At 40.0% G+C, this 25,688-nt stretch overlaps 1 protein-coding gene across 5 annotated transcripts; it reads right to left on the bottom strand.

The window, feature by feature from the left end:
* Positions 1 to 5,892: 5,892 nt before the first annotated feature.
* On the bottom strand, positions 5,893 to 25,451 carry CSNK1D (casein kinase 1 delta). 5 transcript variants are annotated; one of them, XR_008462767.1, is made up of 11 exons: positions 25,158 to 25,451; positions 19,773 to 19,883; positions 19,045 to 19,193; positions 18,332 to 18,560; positions 17,800 to 17,970; positions 16,190 to 16,338; positions 15,594 to 15,765; positions 15,084 to 15,223; positions 9,955 to 10,021; positions 8,275 to 8,337; positions 5,893 to 8,129 (listed from the first exon to the last, which is right to left on the bottom strand). XR_008462767.1 is itself a non-coding variant. In XM_009897907.2 (10 exons), the coding sequence occupies exons 1-9, from the start codon at positions 25,231 to 25,233 to the stop codon at positions 9,989 to 9,991; spliced, it is 1,230 nt and encodes a 409-aa protein (XP_009896209.1). In that variant the 5' UTR covers positions 25,234 to 25,451; the 3' UTR covers positions 5,893 to 8,129; positions 9,955 to 9,988. The 5 variants fall into 5 exon arrangements, 4 of the variants coding, with proteins under 4 accessions (XP_009896209.1, XP_054027032.1, XP_009896208.2 ...); XM_009897907.2 differs by lacking the exon at positions 8,275 to 8,337; XM_054171057.1 differs by having other exon boundaries at positions 5,893 to 8,337.
* Between the last annotated feature and the right edge of the window lie 237 nt (positions 25,452 to 25,688).

Genomic DNA, 25,688 nt, shown 5'->3' on the forward strand with positions numbered 1-25,688 from the left:
GTATTTTGCTGTTTTTCATTACAAGAAGCATCAACACAAGAATGAACAACTCCCAGTGCAAGTCTCTTAGCAAGATCAAAACTAGAACTCTTCAGAGTACTGAGTTCTGAAGCCATTGAAACTCCCTGCTTCCACTCTGTCCCATTCAGGGGTGACACCCAGGTGTGTGCTAGCCCACCAGCCCTATTTCCATTCAGCTGCCTTTATTTCCTTGGAAAGAGACATTATAGTGAGGGGAGTGAAACCTCCATGCAAGCCAGATCCCTAGCCTGAAAAACTGCAAGCCAGCAGTGCTGGGGCATGTACCAAACAGCTATCATGGACATGGCCACAGAGGCCCTTACATTGAGCTCCTTTGTACACATCTCCCTCCTTCCTATCCCAAGAGGTTTTAAAAAAAAAAAAGGCAAGCAGCAAGTCCTTAGGTTCCCAGCACTGCCTTAGAACACCTGCTAGGAACCAGTACACATAGAAGGGAAGGAGGTTATTTGAACCCTTTCTCTTGACAAGACTAGCCTGGCTCCATAATTTAACACTGCTTACTGTAAATTCAGAAGGACTTGCTTTTAAACCTCTGCAGGTATTTTAGTATAGTATTTCTTTAATCTCAACACCACTGAGATCCCCTTAAGAGCAGTTTGTGAGATGTGTTCTTCATACATTTTGAGGCCATGCATAGTTGGAGTCATAAAGCATTGCTAAAGAGACACTAACTGCCTAGAGTCACAAGCAGAACAGTTCCAGGCAACATCTATCTGGATGAATTTTGTTCAGCCTTTGCCTGGTCAAAATTTTTGCAATTTTTTCATTGAAAAAAATGGAATAAAAGGGAAAGGAAATCATTACACAACTGAATTGCCAAGCATCCCAAAGACAACACTGTAATTTGCTCTTGCATCATACACTATTGAAACAAATTGAATTCCTTTAGACACAGAGTTCATAAATCTATTTAAGATGTCTGTGAGGGAAGCAAAGTTGCAGAAATTCCAAGTACAATACTACAGAATGGGTGAAAGACAGATGATTGTTCTGAAACTAATGAGGGGTCTTCTAGTGTACAGGCTAGCATGATTTTTACATCTTTGTACATTCTATAAATTGTGTACTATAGGATTTATGGCTGAAATATTTTATGTTTGATCATAGATCTTAAGCCCTTAATTTTGTAATGCAAGGAGAGGGTATGTGTATAGATGCCTGTAACACACACACACACTGAAGAGCTGTATATGTGTGTGTGCATATATATATATTTATACCTACATAAATACGTATCAGATATGCAAAATACCCAGTAGATAGAATAGAGACAGTTTGTCTGTTTACTAGACAATGAGCAATGCAGAGTTTAAACTGTTTTCCTCCTCCTATACAAGGGGAAGTTTGCTTTTTGAAAATTTCCTTTAAGAAAGTATCTTGTAGTTATTTGGAGCCAGGAAGAGCTCAGCAGAACTAAGAATCTTAAGTGATGCAGCTGTTTAATCATCACAGTCCCTGGGTTTTCTTTTTCTCTAACCCTTAAACTCATCACAGCAAGTCTTCAGCATTACCTTCTGCTACAGCAGCTAGATCCCTAAAGCTGAGACTTGAGATGGTGTGAAGGCCTGGACACACAATGTTTGGTAATACTAAATCCCATCTCAACCAACATGTGTTGGACAATGTAAAATCATTCTTTCAAAAGAAACCAAACCATTCTCCTAACCAAACAATCTAACTTGAAAATGAAAATCCAAAATACACTCACCTATGCACCTTTGTTATGTCCCAAAGAACACCTTCACTTCGATAGGCAATCATGAACAGGGTTTTTGGGAGAAGGCAACTCTTAAGAGTGGTAAGTACTGACTTGTGTCTGTGCCTCTGTCTCTCTGCCACGCTTGTCTTTAGGGTTATGGGAGTACACCTCATTTTGTGCAAGTGAAATGACTTTTTGATTCTTGTTAATGCACTTTAATGTAACCTGTACATTTATACTTAGACTTTTTTTTTTAAATGCTTTTCTAGTAAACTGTTGCAAAATTAGTGAATAAATATTGGGTTGTCAAAAAACTGTGGGTGTGAGAAAATAAGCTTAGAAAAAGTAACTTAGAAAAGTAACACCCAGATTTGGAAAGTTGGCCTCATTTGCACATGCTCAAGTAGCTACACTGAAGCAGAGCACTTAGAGAGAAGAAAGTAAGAGGTGACGCTGAGCTGACAGGGCTGGAATTTAATGTAGGCAAAGGGACTGCTTTTGCTGTGACTCACAGTTTGTTCAGTTCCAAAATGGACATGAGCTCCTTCTGTAAATGAAGACCATTTTAAAGCTCCAACTAATTTGTGGTGCTCCATGCAGAAATTACTGTTGTCCTCTGAAAAGTGCTCCAGGTTTTGATTGCAGGTAAAGTTTTATGAACTGCTGTGACATGTGAAGCCCTAAATAGTTTGAGTACTTACCTGCCAGCAAGCTGCTGTGGCCATCAGGTGATGCTCTTTAGAACCTGAAAGCTCCTAAGAAAACATGGTTTAAGAATACAATTATGGTTTGTGGATCCTATCATAGCCCAGCTAATGCTGGCTCCTCAAGGGATCTCACAGCTACACTCAACTGAATCAAAATTAAGTCTCTTCAATGTAATGAGCCACATTTTGCTATTTAGGAGCTACCTAGAAGGCTCACACCTCTCTGTGACTAATTCTAAGTACATTCTGATGAGAAACTTTGCAGAAATCTAAGATCACCTTCAAAAGTGCCTCTATATATTTACACAGTCGAGATCATAGGTCTAGTTTACATAAACCCCATATTTGAATAAACATCATTACATATTTTTTATGCAAGCTTAGTTAAACTGGTAACCAAATGCTTTGCTACCCAGCTGGCCAGATCAAGCCATATGCTGCTATGGGAATGAATACTAAGAAGTGAACTGAAAGAATTTATTAGCATGCAGTCAGCACAGCCTTGTGACAGAAAACCAAAGAGTTCATCTTTGCTTCTGGTACTCTTTGAGTCTGGAAGAAAGGAATTGTCTGTTTGCTGTGGAGGCAAATGGGATGGGATGACCTGAGTTGCATAGTTGTTCCCTCCTTCCCTGGACCTTCAGCAGGTCCAGACCTGTTGAAGGAAGGAGACCCACCAATATTTGAAGGTAAACAACTTTGACAATAGCAGAGGCACTGCCTAGGAGAAGCAGTGGTTTTGCAATGTGTTAATATAGCAGCCTTCTCAATGCTTCTGGAACAGAGCTTGGCTTTCTGCCAGTAGGAAAAGGTGCATCTACTCCAAAAGTCAGGGCTCTTCAAAGTATCTTGCTAGTGACAGTCTGGGAGATCAGCAGACCTGTTTGTCTGAGGAAGTACAAAAAATTAGAGGCAGAAAGAGTAAAAAGCTACTTACCTCTGGTTATACACTGCTTGTTCCTTAAATGATTTCAACACCTGCTTCATCATCTCAGCAACGTTCCAGCTGGCAACCTTCCTCAGTATCTACCCCTAGATGAATGCTTTGGAGCAGTTAAAAAATGAGCACAGCTCTTGCTGTTCTGACTCTTCATCTACTACTGCTTCAGCAGTTTAAAGCCTTTGACTGGGAAACTCTGAATCCAATGAAGAAGAGTATCTGGATTTTAGTATTTAAAATTCTTAAATAGGAAAAGACTTTTCAGCCTTTTTGACAATGTCAGACAAATCTAGACTACAATTTCTTAGCAGTGAGAGCAGGGAAACATTTGCTCTTTGGGATCTTTTGAGGAAAATACCTGTGCATGACTTCAAAAGACTGTGAGTTACTGGTTTATCATTTCCTCAACGACTATGGGAAAAATCAGCAGCTCTTTGTGCCTGTAACACCTGCAGCTCTGGACCAAGCTAGAATTGAGTATTTTGTCTGGTTATGAGATTGGGACTATACATTTTCTTCCTAGTCCATAATGTACCAAAAGAATTCCTCTTTTGTTCCACATCCTATCCCACCCCAAGTATCCTTGACTGGTCACAGCAAAGACAGTAGACTAGAGCTTAATACTTTAGGATGATACACACCATTTCCCCTTCTTCCACATGCCTATTTGTCTGTTGCACTTGTATTTCTCAGGCCTAGATGCTACTTACACATTTTGAATCAAGAATTTTTCCCCAAATGAAATTTACAAAGAATACTATCTTGAGGGGTTTTTTTTGAAGATTGTGTCTATACAGATCTTATCTAATTTTCTGTTTTCCTTCTGCCTGCAGCATGCAAGAGTTTCATCAATAGAACCGAAGCAGACTAGTCTTAATGTTAAGAAGGAAAAAACCCACCAATGTCTGAGAGAAAGACATGAAGTGTTACTCCTGTGCAAATATTTGCTGATGAAGTTAGTAGGATGTTGCTGTGAATCAGATTCTTACTGAAGCTCAGGCCTCTGAGCACTCTCCTGGTACAAATGACTGAACAATGCAAACAGTCCATACAATTCGGCTTCACACAGTCACTTAAATCTAGACTTATACCTGTAATGCCAATAATTGTCACCTGAACAAACCAGAGGGAAGTGGCCTCTTTTTAACAATGAAATACTGCATTCCTTAACAGCAAACCATTTTTGTTGTTAGCCTGTCTCACCCAGTGTATTTTAGAAGCTACTTTACTATAGGATTAAGTTCATGGTGGATTACACTTCCTTACAACTGGATTAAACCTAGATTTCTGACCAGATGGCTCAGCACTAAAAAAAAAAGCAGTGTTGTTTGTTTTCACTTAGTGTTTTGTACACATGAAGTGCTGCTTTTGTAAAGCAAAAGAGAAAGAACAAAATAAACACAGATTCATTTCATCCTTTCACAAAGACAAAATAAATATTCTTGAAGTGAACGTGTACACTCTAGCCAAGAATCTACTCACAAATCTGCAAATTCACTGTAAAGATTCTTGTCAGGAAATTCAATTTTTGTAAGTGTTGCCTTTGACAGGTTTTATGGAGGAGCTGCCATTCAGAGGTGTGGAACTCGGGGAAACAAAGACCGCAAAGAGTTGCGCTTAGGATATTTTTCCTCACCGGAGAATGAAGGACGAGATGCCTCAGAGTTCTACATGCTTTCCTCCAAGGGGTATTTTGAGTACTTTCAGGAAGTTAACATGGAATATATGGACTCTTTCAGTGTTTTTACTTAATATTTCCTTCAAAACATAACATTTGGTTTCTATTGTTTTCAGGGTACTTGTACCAGAAAGTATTCAAGGACTCTGTAACCATGAAGATTATGTAAACCAGCAGCATAGGTGGGATTTTCCACATAAAACCACATAGCCAGCTCTAAATGAAAGCTGAGGATAAATTAAATAGTATTCCCACTTTTAAAGGCCTGCTAATTAGAAACAGGGAGGATTCCTGAAGGTGCATTTGCCCTCAGTTTATGAATAGACTTTAGAGAATTCCATAGCAAAAGCCAGTATTGTTATTAATAATACAGGGTACTGTGGGCAGGGCTCAGTATTTATCTTATTTTTATCCTAGTTTTCATAACTGATCAAGCCTCACCAGCTCTTCTCTTCTCATATTTCCTATCAATACAATGTATTACTTGGTAAGAGCAAGCATTTGCAAAAAAGACTTCAGGAAAAGAAGCAATATCCAAAGAAAAACATTTATCTTTAGAGACAGAAGACATGTTTTCTGTGAGCAAAACAATGAATGCCTTCTCTTTCTTCCTTTATACCCTAACCACGGCACGCTGACCATGACTCCCCAAAGCCTTCCCTATAAGTTTTAGTACCACATCAAAGTCTTCCAATGTTTGCAGCTGGCAATGCTCAGTGCAGGTACAGAAACCCCCTCAAAACCCAATGAAACCAAAAAGAAGAAAGAAGTTCCACCAAGTAAAGAGCAAGGATTCATTGTAAGTAAGTTACACCAAAGAAGAATAGAAGTTATTATGAATGTATTTACACAATTGTTAAAGTACACAAATACAGTGGTAGTACAAATGAAGTGCTCTGAGATACTGGTTTCCAATACACAGGTTTATATAGACAGTCTAACTATTTTCCGCATGATGGAATTTAACTATTATGAAGGACAAAAATTGCCCACAAGTGAGTACAAGTCTAGAAGTCTGCAGTCAACTTTTAAGTATAGTACAGCAATCTAATGTTTCAGATACAGAGAGAATAAGGAGGCTGCCTTTTTAAGTCCCTCTAACAGTACATTATTAACCACAGATATTTACAAGGAAAGCACAGTGAAGTGTAAAACTGTTCAAATGGTAGTGCACATGCCTAAAATACTGAAGTTTATAGTAACTGAGGAAATAATTCTCTTATGCAAACTTATCCATGGACCAAACTTTTAACTTTTCCACTATACTCTCCTCAAACACAGGTTTCCCCAGTCAGACCCAGAGTACACACAAGCAAGTAGCTAATGTTCTGAAAACATTCAAAGAAGTGTGACTAATACTCATACTCAATATGCGGACTTTTGAGAGGGGCAAAAAAAGAATTTGTAACCACCAAAACAATCAAAATTACTCTTCATAGGACTATGAAGACCAATAGGCCTTTAAAAACAATTATTATTATTTTTTTCAAGCAGGGAAGAATTTCTTAGAATCCCTAGAAGTTCAAACAAAATGTCTCTATATGTTTTCATTCCCAGTGTGGAACTTCCCATTACTTCAGTCATAGCAGTACAAACAGTACTTTTGCTACTGTTCCAAGTACTGTGAGGACAGAACACCTTACTTTCATCTCATGAGACCTTTTACAGTAACAAACACTATGAAGTATCTCCCACATTCCATAAGCAACAGGTGCTAACAACACCTGCAACATTGTTTTGGACAACCTAAGCATATTGAGTCATTCCTGGATAATGACTCCGGGCATACACAGGTTGAATACAGTTCAGAATTAAATATGGTATGCACCTGAACTGGAAAAATGCTCAGCCTTTCACAGCAAGAATAGGTTGGGTTATTAGTTGGGGGATTTTTTTTTTTTTTTTTTTAAAGCAATTCCTTTTCTGAGTCTTGGCATGAAACAGAAGGCTTGAATCAAATTATTTCTTTATTTTAAAACATGTAGATGCTGAATGAAACGTGCAAGTTCACTGAAGACCCAGTAGCAACGTGTATTTTCCACTTGCAATACCCTCCAAGCTAACCAGCCTCAGAGTGCAGGAAACTAAATGTTACCAATAAAAACAATGTTTGAAACTATCCATTTACCCAAACTAAGCAGAGAGACAGGACTACCTTTCAAATTCTAAATCCCACAAATGCCAGAGTCTTTCACTTTGTCCTTCACATCCTTTACAAAACAGAAATCTATCATCACCATCGCTACTATACTCAAGACTCTCCTGCAGGGTATTTAGTTTTCCTCTTTTATGACATAGAACAGGTATTAAAAGTTCCTTTGTGTTATACAGAAAGTTAAACGGTAAGTGTGAATGAAGACAGCAAACAGCAAAGTAAAATTCTAACAGTTTTAAAAATTTCATGAGAAAACCTTCTCAGTCAGAATGGGACCATACAAATAAATGCAGAGTTTAAATAAAGTCAGATGGTTTTGATTCATTTACATGTTCCCTGCCAGACTAATTGTTTGTTGTTTTTCTTTTAAACAAGAGATTTCAAGCCATTGTCTTTAGTTTAGGTTTGTTTATATTCTACATTTTTAAATCAGACAAAAGCAAGAGTTCTTTACAGAGAATTAAGCCAATAATTTTAGCAAAATGATACAAAAAACTTTCTTAAACCAAGTAAAAGATTTATAGTTACAGTAGAATAATAAAAAGGGGGTAAAGTCTGCCGCCTGTGGAGGGAAAACTGAAATGGCCATCCGATAACAGGCGGTCAACTCTGTAAACCATCTTTCTTTTCCAGCCCTGTTACCACAGGGTTCTCTTAAGGTCATTGGGTTTCTGGCAAAAGCGTCCTGTAATGGCAGCTGCTGGAGTCTGTCCATGTTCCTCCAAGTGCCTTTTAAGTCACATGGAGAACTCCAATTGTAATGTTTCCGCTCTAGTTTAGGGTATTTTTGCTAGTAAAGCCATCGGTAACATAGGAGATCAGCCATGCATTATCTGCCCTCCATGGCAAAATAATTTTCATCGGTGCACAGCAGACTGGAGAACACTGGTAGGTACCCGAGCAGGAATCTACCAAAGCCAAAAAACAAGACAACATCAGCACACATCCTTCCAGTTAACATACATAAGCGGCTCTCAGTATATTTTAAATCATTCATTGCCAAAAGCATGTGAATCTAAAAATCCAACAAGCTGTGAAATGTTTTGCACCCACCTGTAGCTACACGAAGTTCCCTGTATTTTCCTCCTTTATTAGAAGGTAACATGGAAAATTCACCTTTTCAGCCAGAGGGGATTGTTTTGAAGAAAAGTAAACAGAGCATAAACATGCACAGAAGAACAAACCAGATGAAAACACCACCGATGTGCAGAAGTAGACGCAATGAATAATTAAATCTGGCGGGGGGGGAACCCCAATCCCCCAAGAAGAGGGTCAAAATTCATTCTTTTCAATAGCTTTTCATTTTTTTATGGGACATTGTGTTGAAAGACACTTCATTAATTTCCATAGCTTGACCAATTTCAGCAGCAGTGTTACAACATTTCAGTAACACTTCCACTGTGAAGTGAGAAACAACCACACATCACTGCAATTAAAGAAGCCAGAAATGCCCAAGTAGCTGAATCAGTGCTCGGTATTAATTTCAGTTGTAAAAAGCTATAAATAGTGAGGCATACAGTAAAGGCCAACCAATGCAGACACACCCCTGAGCAGACCAGAATCTGCATGTCTCCCACACACAAGCTTTCCAATGCAAAGCTTTAGGTTTGCCCTTTAATTATTTCTAATTTTTACTTTAAATTTTTGTATAAAGGTCTGATAATTGGACTTTAAAGTGTTAAGCTGCCATTTACAGTTGGATTTTTTAATGTTACAAACTGTTTATGAAGCAGCTTATGCACAGACAGCCAAGCACACAAAGCAGGAAGAGGAATAGCAGGATTCTTCACCATCTAGAGATACAGGATTAGTGCAAGCTTAGGCTTCATAGAGAAAGTGAGGCAGCAGACGGAGTTATATGACAGAATTTATTAAGGAACAGAAAAATCTCACAGCCTTTTTTTAATAAGAAGCAAAGCAAAGAAGCTCCTGAAGTACTTAAGAAAGCATCCTTCAGCCATCAAGGTTCAGATTCCAACTGAAACTTGTTATTCCCCTAATGAAACTTGTTGCCAGAAGCAGAACAGACTAATAAGCCAAAAGCTGCACACAGAAAGGCAGAAACTTCTACTGCACTGGACAGTGGAAAGAAGTTCTAAATACCCAAATCCAAGTCTGTCTACCTCAGAGAAGCTCATGTTCAACTACTCTCATTAGTATGTGAACATTTGTTATATATAGATCTGAACAGATCTGAGTATTTTTAAACTGACAGCTTGTAAGGAAAGGAGAAGAATATAAAGCAGTGAAAAATGGATACGGCTGTAGTAGAACTTTCCATTCACAGCAAGACAGAGCCCCATTTGAGTAACACAGTCAATTGAACCTTCAAACAGGTATTTTGGGTTTATGAATCTGGAGCAGATCTGTTTTTGAATGGATGACACACTGCTGCATGAACATCTCTGGAAGGATACATAATACTCACACAGCTGAAATTTAGACTTGGTTATTTTGTTTTATTATTGATGCTTGAATAATTTAGGGGCTTTTAAAGTCACTATTTTTGTCAATTCTGCTTAAGAGTCCAAGTGGAACAGCAGCCATAATTCAACTTTTGGAAGGACATTTACTTTTAAGTTAGAGAAAAGCCAGTGCTCCATCAAGCATTTGGCCTGAAGGCACAGGCACAACTATGAGATAATGTGAGGAGAAGAAGCAAAGTTGGATGTTTCCAAAGATTATTTTTCCCCACCCCAGCCAAAGCTTTGGTGTCTAATGAGAAGCACTCACCCAGTGCTGCCTTCCAACGAAAGGAGACGAGCAGCTACTTGCCATGGTGTTCGAAAGGAATGCTATTCTGAGGTAGGGGAAAAGACAGCAATTTGTAACAGTTCCACTGCCCCAATATATAAAGATGTCTAACACATATCCAACCTAAACTTGTGGCAGCAAACGCATCTTTTGAGGAGCTCCGGTTTCAGACTTCTGTAAGGCAATCCTATCATATTAAGAGATATGTCAAAGGAATAAATCATTATTCCTCAAAGAAAGCTGACATGGCCAGAAGAACAACGCAGAGAATGATGTCTATTAAGATGCTTGTGAGGGGATGAAAAATGCAGAGGCACTGGAATTATGTTGCTTTTTGCCCAGAGAAGCAGCACAACACTTAAGTTGTTCAATGCCAGTGCTGGCTACGGTCTTCTAAAAGCTCCTCCTGCCAAAGAGACTTAATCATATGTTTCTTTGTGCAGCATTCCAATCTTTTCTTCCAACTATGGAGAGAATTCCTCTAGTACCAGTAGATATTATGCACAGCTTTTGACTCTTGGGTGCTGAACAAGCTACGTTAAGGGAAAAAAAAAAAGGCAACTTACTCTATACCATAAGCAGATTGAACTACTCTATACCATAAGCAGATTGAACCTTCTGTGAAAGGAAATGAAGGCTACTCACCCATAACTAGACTCTTGAGACGATCACTGCTTTCAGGATTCAGTCTGTGCAATGAGGACCAACGGAACTGATTCAAAGCAGTGTTTACTAGAATACTTCTGACCTTTACTACTTCCCTTATTGCATTTCTTAACACGGAAAGATTGCCTACGTAATGTAGACTTAGTGAACAATTCACTCACGGAACCAAAGAGCAGAAAGATCTTTTAACAGCTACAACGATTTTCTGTCCTGCATAGATCACAAATCTTCATTGCACAGAGACCTGCAATTTAGGCTTGCTTTAGACCTGAATACATAACCTAGCAGTCAACCCAGTTCTGATGCAAAGGCAAAGGGGACAGATGATTTACTTCATTTAGAGGCTGTTTCAGTGGCTAACTGCCTTCACTTAGACATCTGTTTTGCTTTTCTTTCCACGTCAATGGTTTTCATTCTAAGCAAGCGGTTCCTCACGTATGTTTTCTGAATATTAGCTCCTGTTAAAATCGTTGTCCCCAAAATACTACAGCAACTAATGCAAGATGACCTCTTTCACACAAACTGAAACTCTTGCATCCTACAATCCATCTTCCCAAGCTCAACTTTAATGGCCCTTCTCTGTGCTACACTTTTCCAATGATGTAAGATACTGAGGACTGAACTAAGCATTATATTCAAGCATCTGTCTCATTAATGTCATGAAATAATCCCTCCATTTCTGTTCATTACTGTCATGCAGAGATTCAAGGATGAAATTTCATTATGACATCACACTAACCTCTCCAACATTACACTCAAAGGCTCTTCAGCCATTGCTTAGCACAGATACAGCTCCCCAAATAAGACAATGTGCTCCATTCCTTCATCCAAATCAGGTTTTGGAGTCCTGCAGCACTATACACGTTAGTTCACAGGCTTTACCTGTCTGCTCTGCTCTCTCTAATGTTTATCTCTGTCAAACATCTCACAATTGGCAGGTTTTAGCTGCTGCATTCATTTCCATATAACAAAGTACTGGATAATGTGTGCCATAGAATTTAGGTGATTTCATTAGAAACACTAAGTTTCACAAACTGCTTTGTAGATGTGCTAGTTATCACTCCAATAAACACTTGTTACTTAGTGGCACAAAGTGCTAGTCTTTCTGTTGAGAACAGTTTAGGTACTAAGTAGACAACGCCTTGGAGGTGGGGAATATACATGACATTCAGCTACCTGCACCATCTTTCTCTGAGTGTTAAATTTCTCTGAGAAGACTCATTTTCCAGATCAGAATTTTGGTTCTCACTATCTACGTTCCCAGCCTTAGTTTTCATTGCAATCTGAACTGATCAGAACTCATTTTGGAAACAAGAAAGGTAAAAATGTGGAGCTGTCTTTAAGAACTCTACTTATAGGTAAGTAGCTATCATTATTTGAGTAACCTCTGCACATTTCCACTGCCCAGAGTTTAACTAGCAGTAGCCCTTCCTCTGCAAAAGGAGAGGTGGGGATTACAGACGCAGTGTTGCCTTACTAAACCAAGGCATCCAAAAGCAGAAGTAATTTGTCAAGTTACAAAGAATGACTCTAACAAGCGTTATTCTTAGCACAAGACATCTGTAATCTGTACAGAAAACTTTAAAGGCTGATTTTTACCAGGAATATGGTTTCAGCACTTCCTGAAAAAGGAACAGTGGGAGCACGTTTACTTAAGACTTACAAAGGAAACTTAACACACTTGGAATGGGTGTGGACAAACAGCTGCTGTTCTTTACTGTTTTCCTGGTAAGAAGGGTTATGGATGATTTTCTGTATTCTTACATGTAGGCAATCAAAAATCTCCTTTATAACCTTGGATACTTCAGGTTTTCTTGATCAAAAATTAGGTGTAAAGATAATGGGAAACCTATGGCTTTAACTGGTAACCTGGTTAACATCTAAGGATATATTTTGTTTATGGAAGAACTAGTAAGAGTGTAAGCTATGAAAATCTGCAACTTGAGCCATCTTGCCTGCTACAGAGTAAGTAAGAACTGGGAAAAGGAAAAGTTAATTTTCTCTAACAGTCTCAAGGGGAAGTGTTATAAGGTAAAGTTTAAGTAAATCTCTCTTGCCTTCCAAATCTGAGAGGCCCCATGGGAAGCTGTTTAAATTATACTACAGTTGCATGCTATTGTTCAGTCACCACGAGTGGAGAACAACAATGGTTCACTGCCTTAATAAGAACTAAATGAGGACAACAGATGATAAGTGATTAATTCTAACAAATTCAGAGAAGATCTTGACTAGGCTGCTGTTGGGATTGTAAAGAAGTCAACAGTGTGATTCCGTATTTGGAGGAGAGTGCTAAAAAGGGTAGATATGGAAATATGCCATTAAGCCAGTCCGTACTGTTGGCCCACACCACACATGATACATCTGGATATTCAGAGACTACTCAAACTGTCCCACAATCCTACACAATCTCAGAGTATTCCCAGTTTAAAAGTTATGCAGAACCAAAATGTATCTGCAAACCCACCTGGGTAATTTGTACCTTAGAATGTTTAGAAAAGTGTCATGTGCATGCTGAGCTACAGATCAGCAATACAGCAGAAAAATTCAAAACACAATCTCTTCAACATAGTCAAGTAATATCACTACACTTATTTCTGTTACTCCCATTCAGTATTTATTTGACTAGTAACAGAGACAAAGCATCTGATTTGCTCAGGATGCCAGAGCAAACCCTGGGCACACCCACTGTACCAGGAAACCATTCAAGAAAATGTTCAGAGGGAAATCCATGTCACAGCCTCACAGAACAGCCAAGGTCAGAGGGGACTCCTGGAGATCATTTAGTCCAATCCCATTACCCAGCTAGAGCAGGCTGCTCAGGACGACATCCGGCTGGGTTCCAGATAATTCATGAGACTCCACAACCTCCAGTCCATGTTCATAGTATGTTTGTTTCTGTGTCTAAATGGAATTTCTTGTATTTCAGTTCGTGCCCACTGTCCATGCACTGGATATCACTGAGAAGAGTCTGTCTGCCTCTTCTTTACACCCTTTTATCAGGTATTTATGCATATTTGTGCATATTTACAAGACAGACGCAATTCTATCCTCTGTTCCCTCCCTGTTCACAAACTTCAGCTATAAAATATTTCAAAAGGAAAATTTTTAGTGGCAAGAACTGTAGTTCAGTTAGTAAGCTGGCAAAAAATGCCACCAAAGGCAACACAGAAAACCTCATTTATCTCCTATTCTTTTCCAGTCATTTCTGCTCCTGAACTGTTCATCCCTTGTGCCAGCACAAACATCTGCGCAGCTGCATAGTGAAAGAATTAATTCAGCTGAAAAGCAACCAAAAAAAATCCCACTTCACTTTTGTTACAGCAGAATTGTTTCTCCAATCCAGTTCACCCACAGACTTCATTAGAGATAACCACCTGGCCTCCATCTAAAAGAGCTTTCCCTCTAGCAGTAAGACTTTATATAAGAACACGTACTGTCCAAAAGAATTAATTCTGCCAATTAAATGACGAAGCCAAAAGGAATTAATTTTTATCGGTATGTTCCGTCAACAAGAAGTAAAATGAGTCCACAGCAAAAATGATGCAGTTGGAGCTCCAGCACGGCGGCGAGGCGTGATGGAAAACCCCGGAGGCGACTGCACCAGTCCTCATAACAAAGTGCTCTCCCAGTAATGCTGCAGCATGCCTACAGCACAGGTGGTTCCCCATTCTGAGGTAAGACTGAAGGGAAGCTGAACAAAGCCAGGCCACACACTATTTAGGACAGGTCTGTGTGAATACCCTGAAAAAGGAATGTTTCAGCTATAGCATAAAGTGTTAAAAATATACTTAAACATTTTTGTCAGTCTTAAAAAGAAGCATTCCTAAAATCTCCTTGCTAAATCACTGTGACCAGTAGGATGATTTCAGTGCTGACTATGGCTATGAATCACTCTACCATTCATCCCCCTGCCATCCTCTTCAAATGAGCCTTCAGCAACCTATTCATCATCCACCTATGTGGCTTATCTGCTCTGCAGTGCTGCACTACAGCATTTTTGCACTTTTGCACTTTTCTGTTCTTCACCAACTAGTTCTGATCTATTCTGCATCAGTTTGCTCTGTTGATTTGGAAATGTGACTCACAACTGCCTCTGACTTATTCTGCTTCCTCATTGATAACACATACAAGAAAATTCAATGAGTAAAGGAGCTAAATACTATCACTGCAATTAAAAATGCAGTGTCTCTAGGATCGGGCATCATCTCCTACACCAATTACACTGTATCACTGAACAGTTTATGCTTATTGCTGCCAAGGTAAAAAAGAAGTAGCAACATTTTTGTTTACAGTAGTCTACAGCCACATCACAAACATTTAGTTAAAATGTCGACACCATCTGCAAAATCAGTACAAAAATCACATCAATTAGCTGGCATGTTCTTTTGGCAAATTAACTTCATCAAGTCACCCTCATCCTTCCATTACACTGACATCTTTACCTGCGAAGTTGACATGCGAGAGGTATCCTGTCGGCCTGTTAAGTCAGATGACGAGATATTGACTGGGGCACCACGATGCAATCTCATACTCACTTTCCTTTCTCGTTCCATACCAGATACTGGCCGAGGAGAGGTGTTGGCTGTGAGGAAAATCTGCATTAGTCTCGTAATGAGAAATGGGATTATAATATGGTCACTGGAAAGATTACACTTTCAGCATCTACATCTAGAGCTTCCACAGAGTTAAACAGGAGAATCAAGGCCTTTGTTTTACATTCACAAAAATCTAAGCAGCTAGTGGCAAGTAATGAGTGAATGGGTGTATACAATTACCTTCAATCTACTGAAAAACAATGGGGAGAAAAGCTAAACAAACCTCCCAAACCCTGACCAGAGACAAATACCACTCAGGTATCCTAATTCTAATTTTGAATTTCCAGTGACTAGGAAGTGACTCCAAATTAAGACTAGTCTACAAGATGAGTCTCTGCAGGTTATTTGCTTACTTACCAGCATGTGAAGTTGGGGTAAGAGGAGTAGAAGGAGCTACATCTTGTGTTCCTCTCAGCCTGCCAGAAGCAGTGGAGGGTAACCCACGCACAGCTGGATTCCGTGTGTGTCTCAATCTTTCCTCTCGTTCTCGTCTTTCACGTTCAGCATCTTCAGCCGCTCTGCTTGCACCCTAGGGGTCAAGACTAGTGAACAACTTGGGGCATTATTGATCTTACTACTACTATTTGGATAAAAATATTGAAAATAAAGAACTGGACAACCTGGGAATTGGGCTTTGGTGAGGCAGTAATTATTCTGGTACCATTTCTTGAGAACTGCCATAAATTCTGTTCATACAACTGCTGGGGTAGACTTCAAAACGCTAGCGTACACAAACACTGTTACGAAGTCGTCATTCAACCCCCACCTCAGGCTTCCTCTATCTCCTGCCTTTCCTCATTTCCTGGTATTTTTTTTTTTCTAGACACAGAGCTTCCAGGAGGAAAAAGACAAGGCAATCTAGCAGTATGTTAAAATACTCCAAACCTACAATGTAATAAAAATAATACCGTCACAAACCCCGTAAGTTTTAGAAAGCTATGTCAGCTACTTACAAATTTCAGCATGTTCCAGTCAAAGACATAGTCATAGGAGAACCCTTGCCGGTGGAAGAGGTTTCTGAACAATTGCCTTAGATAGGAGTAGTCTGGTTTGTCATCAAAGCGCAAAGAACGGCAGAAATTCAAGTATGTGGCAAATTCAGCTGCAATGAAAAAGATGCAGGTTTTTCCCTTCAGCTTCACACTTGCTCTATTTCTAAATAAAAAACCAAAACTAAAACAACCCCCAAACAAACCACCTCAGCTCCAACAAAAAGGGAATATCCTAAACACAAAAGAACAATGACCTAATATTAGATATCTACTGAAGCTAACACTACAGCCCCTCTATCACGTCAACTCTGAAAATTAAACTACCACAGAGGAGGCAAAGATCTAATTTGTGAAAAGCAGAGAGGACCCAGTATTAGAGTCCTTCAATCAACAGTAGGGGGTAGATGAAGGACAGGTTTAAAACTAGCTGAGTAAAGAAAGAGATATGTTTTCTCTGGTCTTTCTCTGCTTTGACTATATCTAAATGGAATTTCATGAAGGACACAGAATAGCAACTCTTTGTTGTTAAGTCACATAAAGACTCGGGTCTGCTATCTCACAAAAGACACAAAAGCTAGGGGATCCACAGAAATTTCCCACACAAGACATGCCACCATTCTAGAATTGCAATGGTCTGAACACCTGTTTTTATATGGCAAATGAAATATTTGTTACACAGAAAAAAAAATTGTTGTGACTTCAATCCATTGGAGAGAACAGCAGTATCAAAATATCAGCTTTAGAGCTCAAGTCTTTCTGGCTGAAATAAGAGACCAATAATTTACATTAAGAAAGAAATTCTAACAAGCAGCACAAGGAAAGTTGATTAGTCTTCCCTGCCTATTAACCTCAGAGAAAAAACACAGCGAATCTGAAGGCACAGCTATGAAGTGACAGCTGAAACAGATCAGACATTAAGTTTTCATACAACCCTAACAAAAACTTAGTTCTCATTAGTGTACCTAGCTGCTGAAGCCAAGAGTTTCTGACGGCAGCTGATAGTAACAAATTTTAAAACATTAAAATTTAAAATACCATTTGACAGGGGTCACACATGCCAAGGTATTACTGTGGTGTAAACACCAAACTGAGAAACAGAACAACTCTGAGGCATGAAGCTAGGACACAGAAGGGCTGCTTGTGCCTCTCACAGATGCTGACCACCAAGAGGCCAAACCAGATGAACCTGGAGTGACAATTCCCAGGTGAAACGAATGCAGTAGGTATACCTGATAACACAATTGGTTTCATCCAAGAAACAGCACTCCCAGATATGAAGAAAAGGGTAGTTTCTCAAAAAGCTGTTTGTCAGTTATCCAGACACATGCACACACAATATAGTGCAAGTTACCCTTCAATTGTTTGCTAGTAGTTAAGAAACAGATAATTAGCAATGGTTTGTGAACACAAAGATCCCAGTCCTGAGATCAAAGTATCTTTATCGTGGACACGCCCCATCATGGGGGAGATGGGGAAAGGAAAAAACACTGGTAGAATTCACTGTAAAGAAACAAAGAAAACACCACTAAAATGTGAACACGTAAGCCTAGTGCCACAGCAGAGTAACTTACAAGGATATCCTTTACACAAAACCTCAATGGGTGTAGACATTTTCTTTTCACTGATACGTTCGTATTTCTGCCTCTTTGTTGCTGCTTTCAGTCCCTGCCAGGGGAGGGAGCCCAGGTTAAAATACATCAGTACATAGCCCAAGGACTCCAAGTCATCTCTGCGAGATTGCTCTACAACAGCATAAAAAAGTGGATTCATTAGGTTTCATTTTCTACTGGAAAAACAAAAGACTGTGCATCAAGACTGTCATAAAAACCCTTAGAAAAACAAGAGATAGCTGTTATTACACCCATGACAAACTCATCCAGTACAAGTGAACACCTATCACCCTTGCAGTTATTAAAAATTGTGCTAATTCCTACAAACTGACCAAACCCCACCCAACCGACAGACAGGAGGCCAAGCATGCTGCACAATTAGTGCCAGGAATAGGGAGTGTCTTCTGTGCCTCCATAAAGCAACATCTACTGGCACTGAATTTATGTGCATTGACATGTTTACAGTTTGTATCTAGAGCTTTCCCCAGCTCACCAATTCCAAGATGAGTGTTGATGGATGCGTAACGAGCAGTTCCTGTTAAGTTTTTATTTTCACGATAGGGAATATGCTGGTGAGTTCGAGCATCTCGATACTTCTTTGCTAACCCAAAGTCTATGATGTATACAAGATTGCCTTTCTTCCCCAGGCCCATTAAGAAGTTATCTGGCTTCACGTCTCGGTGGATGAAGTTCTTTGAGTGAATATATTCAATTCGACTAATCTAAAGAGAGAGAACAAAATAAACCATTGTGAGAAACTGGGCATGCCCCTTTTTTATTACAGACATACCAGCAATGCTGTCTTAATGATAGAAGTAAAGAATCTTTTAATGGTATATGTACCTTATAATGGTATACGTAAGGGCATTAACAAGGACACAATTTAGAAGACAACAGATAACCCTCTCTCCAGCACTTTCCCTGTGTCTGTTTATATTTGCTTCCAAAAACTTTCTTGGGGGGAATTCTTTTATGTTTGAGCAGTGCAAATCCAGTTTAAAAAAAAACAACACTGAAGACTTTGTAACCTCTTCTGATGGGACACTTCATAGTTACAGATGGAAAGCTGATTTTGAGTCTTTTCTCTAATGATACAGCCTATTCACCTCAAAATTACAGAAATTCAACTTAGCTGGTCATGACCTCTCCAGAAATTTGAATATCCAAACACACTGCACTATCCAGATCAACAAAGTAGTTTCCTACCATTTGGTCAGCAAGTAATAGGACTGTCTTAAGACTAAATTTCCTTGAGCAAAAATTGAAGAGATCCTCAAGACTCGGTCCCAACAGCTCCATCACCATTACATTGTAGTCCCCTTCAGCTCCACACCACTTAATTGTAGGAATACCCACTGGAAAAAAAGGAAAGAGTGTATTCAGTATAACAAGTTGATCTATACAGTTCACACATACACACCTTCCAGGCTCTTAAGATGAATTCTAAGAGGATCATTACTGAGAGTGTTTGTATTCACAGTGAGTTAACTTTACACCATTTGGAAGCAAAATTATATCATCCACTCTTTTAAACTCTTATCATTACTTCTTCCTGAATTCCCTCCACAGAGAAGAAATCTTTATTGTGATGAAAACTTAACCTCTGCCATCTTCTTCTGCAGCATCCATGCTCATGAAGAACCCACCATCACAACCTTTTAAGTCCATAAATGAAGCATTTTACCCTGCTCAGGTCACATGATCCTGAGCAGCACTGGAAGATCTTAGGATTATCAGGAAGTTTGGTAGCCATGGATTTGGAACTGCTACTCTACCTTGCAGAAGAGCTGAGGTACTGCTCATCACCCACCCTGCCACCTTTTCCATCTCCTCTTTAAATGTCAAAATAGATCTTAACCAGTAAATACTTTCAGGTAGAAGAGACAACAATCATAAAAGCCGTTACATCTGAAGAAGGAAAATTATTTGCTTGCCTCCACCCTGCATCATTTTGTAGATTTTACTCTCAATGTGGAGCTGAGGATGTTTGGTTTTCACACATTCCAACTTAATTGCAACCTCCTCCCCAGCAGCAATATCAGTTCCTAAAACCAGAAGAGTTAAAAACATTGGTCAAAATATTTTTAAGACATGTTTCCTTTGTCAAGACTGAAACAAAACAAATGATAACAAACTATTTCTCAATTATAAACATCCAGAGATTATGAAGTACTTTCAGTCACAATGCACTACAAATTCTTCTGAAGTCTTACAGGTTCTCTTCAACAGACTAGAAGTTTAAGAGACAACTATTACACTGTAGCACAGGAAGCCAAAACTACTGCTATCCCATTAAAAAACAAACCAAACCAAAATGAACACATGTTCTGAGAGGTGTCTTTCCACTCTGCTTGTAGTGGCAGTGCTCAGAATGAACGGTTACAGGTGTGGCATGAATGCTGGCCAACCTAAGAAATGCTAGGAATTCAGATCACCTCCTCTTATGTCTTGGAAACAAAGACTACAGCTTCCCTAAATCTCAACATACTCCAGATGAATTCTGACACCTTATGGTTTTATCCAGTTGGGAGGCAGATTATTTAGAATCAAGAATTAGTCCTCTCAAGTAACTTTTTAAAATCTCCTAAAATTTTTGTGTTGGGAATCAAGTCACCAAAAAAAATGGTTTATCTGTTCACTTCCAAAGCATAAAAGTAGGTAGGGAAAACCTGAGGTTCTTAAATAGTCAGTCAGGAAAATGCGTACTCTCACAGACAAGCAGCTTGGGAACTATAGGAGAACAGGAACTGGCAACAGGACATGTGTGACAGTTTTCAGACATCAAGTATCTCTACTTCCAGAGTTTGGCTCTTTTCTGCATTGCCTTATGAGTTAGGATCATGTAAAGTACATCACCTGCTGTTCTGATCCATACTCTTAAAAGCCTAACTTGAGGTCTCTTATTGTTTGTTTAGAAAGAAACTGTAAACACTCATTTGGTACTCACCTTCCCTATAATGTTCAGGATTTCATAGACTTCTACCCCACCTCATTTTCCCTCAACTCTTTACAGGTCAAAGTCTTTTGCCATGCTTTGTACAGAATTTTTCATTACCCTTAGTTAATCCTTATTTTACTTATCTGTATACTTTTTCCAGTTCTGTAATGCCCTTTTTGAGTCACACAAAGCAATTAAGATGCACAATTACAGCTTTTTTTTTCTGCTTATCTATTTTTTTCCCCATAAGCTTTTTTTGGACCATTACAGAGCACTGAGCTAATATATTGACCTAACTATTTTAACAGCAAAATTTTTTTTCCTGAGATTGAGGAGCTACTTCAGGGCTTTCTAGCCTTTTGCCCATAAAGGCAGGCTAACCGAGGCTAACAAAGACAAGGTAAGACCCTACACCTAAGAACAGGCACTCTTCTTTAAGGAGCTGATGGCCTGTGGAATTATCTATGAGTTCACACAAGACTATTTTCTAATGTTTAGGTTAATAAAATGTCCTCTTGTGTGCTCGCACACACAAATATTAATGTGGTGGTGTTGGTATTGTCAGTTGTTCTGAGTGAACACCAGGGTCAATATTCATAATGCACCTTAAGAAAATAAACCATCTGAAGCTCACTCTAGGTACAATAAGCACAGCTCAAGGTGAAAAACTGGAAGACACAAATTAAAATGAAGCTGTACTTTCTCTTGTATCATATCATTCCTTTGTAACTGACACAATAGGTGGCAAGATCACCAGCTGCTAGTTCAGGTACAGCACAGCAGCAACAACTGCAAAATCCTCTATCTGTAATCTAAGGTTTTCACTTTTCATGAATCCACTATTTTGGTGGACTTCAAATGAGTTATGGTGACAGCAGTCCAGAAATGTGAAAGGACAGAACAACAATACAAGGAGGAAGGCATTATCTTCTGACCTAATCCTGACCTCCCCATTCCAAACAAATCAAAATCTTGATTTTGAACCACAGAACTCTGGACCTTTCTTGTTTGTCCCTACATTCACTACCTGCTTTCCACAATCCCACAGTGGCAAAGATCATGGAAAGTGTAGATCAAAGACAGTATTATCTGATGGATTGCTTTAGGGTTTTGGTTGGTTTGTTGTTTTATTTTTTTTTTAATTTTTCCATGCAAACCAGGCACAAATTGCTGTCTGATTATACTGAAAGACACAACTCTTTTACAGACAGCTGTAAATGTCTGTTTGATTAGGGGGAAAAACTGCATGGCAGAATCAAGACCTGTATTTTTGGTCAGATTGCTTGACAGACCATGGTCTTGACCTAGTAAATAATCTCTTAGGACAGATGCTCTTCCCAAGAAGTCTTTATCACCTAAGATAGTCAAGATCTTTAGCTCAAACTTAGCTTCCATATAAGCCTTCTTCTTCAAGGCAAGAGATTTTGTATTAAAACAATAAAATTAGAAAGTCCACGTCCAGCAAAAAACGATTAGAGGGAACAAAAACATAGATTTTCTAAGCAATGCAGTTCTTGTCTCCAAGTAAGGACTACTGTCCCCAGGTAAATCCTGGAACAAATTTGCTTAAATAACTTTACAACAACCCAAACCTCCCTTTAAGGAAAACTTAGTAGTAATTGAGAAGCAGCAAGAAGTAGTATCATGAGAAGAATGAGTAACTGCAAGGTAGTAACAAGTACTATATGAGAAATCACAATTTTTAAGTAGAAAAGAAGGTCTGGGTTTCTCTAAGTATTTTCTTTTCAACTGCAAAATTCCAGTTTTCTTGGAACTGTAAAAATCTTCTACCATAAGGAAAGGTTTGGAAATTCTTTTACTTAGTTTACCACCCAAAACTATACACATAATACAGAAATCATAAAAACACAGAGACTGCAATGCCTTCATGACTCACATCTATGTGACCTCATGGACTGAGCAACAAAACAAATGTTTACTTCGACACCGCCCCATCCCTTGCCCTCGGTCCATCTTTGACACTATTTAGAGTATCTGGGACTTATTTTCTTTCATATCTTCCTCTGGAGGGTAACTTGAAAAGATTAACTACAATAAATTTCTAAATTTTATGTTCTTCTGTTTGTGTGCACTGCTTTATTTACCTTACATTTGCCTTACATTTCAAAATCCTGTCTTCCAAATTCCAGAAGACATGTTTTGAAGTATGAGAGAGAACACGCAAGAATATGAAAGAAGTAGGATAATGGCAACAGAGTTGTTTGCTCTATATTAAAAAAAACAGGAAGGAAAGCAGAAGGGCAGAAAGGAAGACAAAAAGGAAGAAAGGAAGACAGAAAGGCCCTTCTCTCTACTCCAGAATGTCTTCAACACCCTTGTAACTGCATTAAAAAAAATACAGGGGGACTGGAGACAGGCAAAAATAAACAGATCTTCCTTTTCCAAACATAAAAGTGAGGTGGAATCTATAAATTCACTAAGAGCTATCAGAGAACATGTGTACTTAGAAAAAATTCATGACTTCCGCAAGAATTTGACGAGTTATTTTGAGGCACCTATGTCCTACTGCACAGTCTGAAAAACCAAGTAGCAACTTGGGTTTTTTTATAAAAACCCCAGATTTTGAACACCTCTGTTCTATCAGATAATGGCAAGCAAACTGAATGGGCCTCCACAAAAGGCTTCGGTTCTCGAGAGACAGCAATTTCCCGTGGAAAAAGGACCCTATGCCATTATCTGAATCTTCCCAGCATGTAACTTTCTGCTAGGTCCTGGCTCAGGCATGAATTTTGCAGCAAGCACTAAACATAAATCCATGATGGCTACTCGGAGATAAAAAGAATAGGTCACAAAATGAGAAAGAGGAATTCTTGTACACAATGCAGCATAGCAGTAGTACAAACATCAGAGAAATATTACTTCCTGTGTGACTTTACTGGTGTGGGTTGCACACATAAAGATGAAAAAATAACACTTATCTTAGTTGCATTTTTATGTATAATATAAACTGCTCTACCTGAGTAGCAGTCAAACGCTAAAGCAGGAGTTTCTCAAGTCACTGAAGATTTTCCCGGTTTTAAATGCTGCCTTTATCTCCACCCAAAATCCCAGCAGTAGCCAATTTTTGCACAAGCATTGCCACCATCTTTCTCACAATAGCCTTCAATCTTTGATGCAAGCAATGCAGAGAGAAGAAATCATGTTCTCTGCCACCAGACAACCACACGCCTTCAGCTCAGAACATGGAGTTTTCATCTGCAAGATGATCTTTATTATGGATAATCACTATTTCATGATCTGTAAACAAGCAGCTTTAGCTAAGAAATTCTTTTGTAATGTCAGCTGCACACTTCCACATGAAGCACCGCTGTCTAGGAAGAGAAAAACACCTCTGTTTCTCCGTACACTGCCAGAGCTACCACATACATTAGCTGCTGACGCTGTTTTTACCCTCCAGACATACCTTAGACCCTGCAGGTTCCACCTCACTCCCCTTTTGGACTTGCTTATCTAAGTTACCACAGTTTTCGCACATAGAGTACTCGTTTCTTTCTGGCAGGATATAACATTTAAATTTCTCCGAACTTATTTCTTATGATTTTGCAGAATATATATATATTTTTAACTATATTCAGAACGTCTTGTGCCCACCGCTGCTCATCACAACTGTAAGCAGTTAGTTGTGACAGAGCTACAAAGCCAACACCAATCCTGCAAACCCTCCAACTGCCACGGAACCCAGGGCAGCAGGGCAGGAGATACGCAATAAGGCACAGTCTGAGCAACAGGACAGCCAAACTGTGGTGATTCTTTGAAGGATTTGAGGGGCTTTTAACAACTTAGTCATCCGGAGTTGTATAATTATTTAGGTTTTTCTGGGCCTCACAGGAGAAAAACATGCCTGTGACAGCAGTTTTTCCCAGTCCACTGCAGTGATATTTAACCCTGCTGCACGTTTATTTCCCAAAACGCTTTCTGAGCATGGTGAGGTTTGTTTATTGTCTTGTGGTGGTTTTTTTCAGTTTTCCCCCGAAATGAGGGGATTTATACCCTTCTGCCTTTTTTTACAGATTAGATTAGCGGTGCCCAAGGTCACAAGACAAACAATGAGAAGAGGCAACTAAATAAGCCAGAATTCCGATTTCCGCACTGTCCAAATTAGGACATGATGTCAACGAAACATCAAGCGGCTACTGCTGTGCCCCTAGCAAAGTGCTTCATATCAAGGGGCATTTCTTGGACAGCAGCGCAGCCTGAGCTCCAGCCGGGGTGAAATGAGGTCCCGGGGGTTGCTCCTGGCCCAGCCTCTCCGGGAGCTCAGAGCGGGCTCGGCAAGCAAGCGGTACCCACCCCAGCCCCCAACGTTCTTCATAGTGCCACAGACCCACGGGGCACGTCCCCAGCGAGCCACCTTCCTTACCAAGATAGATGTCCCCGAAGGAGCCGCTCCCGATCTTCCGGCCCAGCCGGTACCTGTTTCCCACCCTCAGCTCCATGGCGGCAGCTCGGTTCGTCCGCGACCCGGTTCTGTCGCTCTGCCCGCCCTGCTACCTCACAGCCCCGCGGTTCCAAATGCCATCGCGGCTTTGGTCCCGCCGCTCGTTACTAGCGAGACAGCCAGCACCGGCGCCGCAGCTCCCGAGAAGGATGGACACGGATTCCCTCTCGGACCGGCCCCTCAGCCGCCCCGGCCCCGAGCCGCCATACTGCGTGACCTCACTTCCCTAGCAACGGGGGCGGGCCGCGTTGGCTGTGGGAACGGGCGCGCCTCGCGGTGCGGCCCCGCCTCAGGCGCCCCTCGCGTCGCGCTCAGGAGCCGCTGTCGGCTCCGCCAACCCCGTGGGGAGGAGCCGGGAGCGACTGTAGCGGCACTGGCCGCGGCCCCATTGCATCCTCCCGGGAGCCCACCCGGGCTATCTGCACCGCGTATGAAGGATGGGGAACGGCCGTT

This window comes from Dryobates pubescens, chromosome 20, assembly GCF_014839835.1.
Source record: "Dryobates pubescens isolate bDryPub1 chromosome 20, bDryPub1.pri, whole genome shotgun sequence".
Classification (NCBI taxonomy): domain Eukaryota; kingdom Metazoa; phylum Chordata; class Aves; order Piciformes; family Picidae; genus Dryobates; species Dryobates pubescens.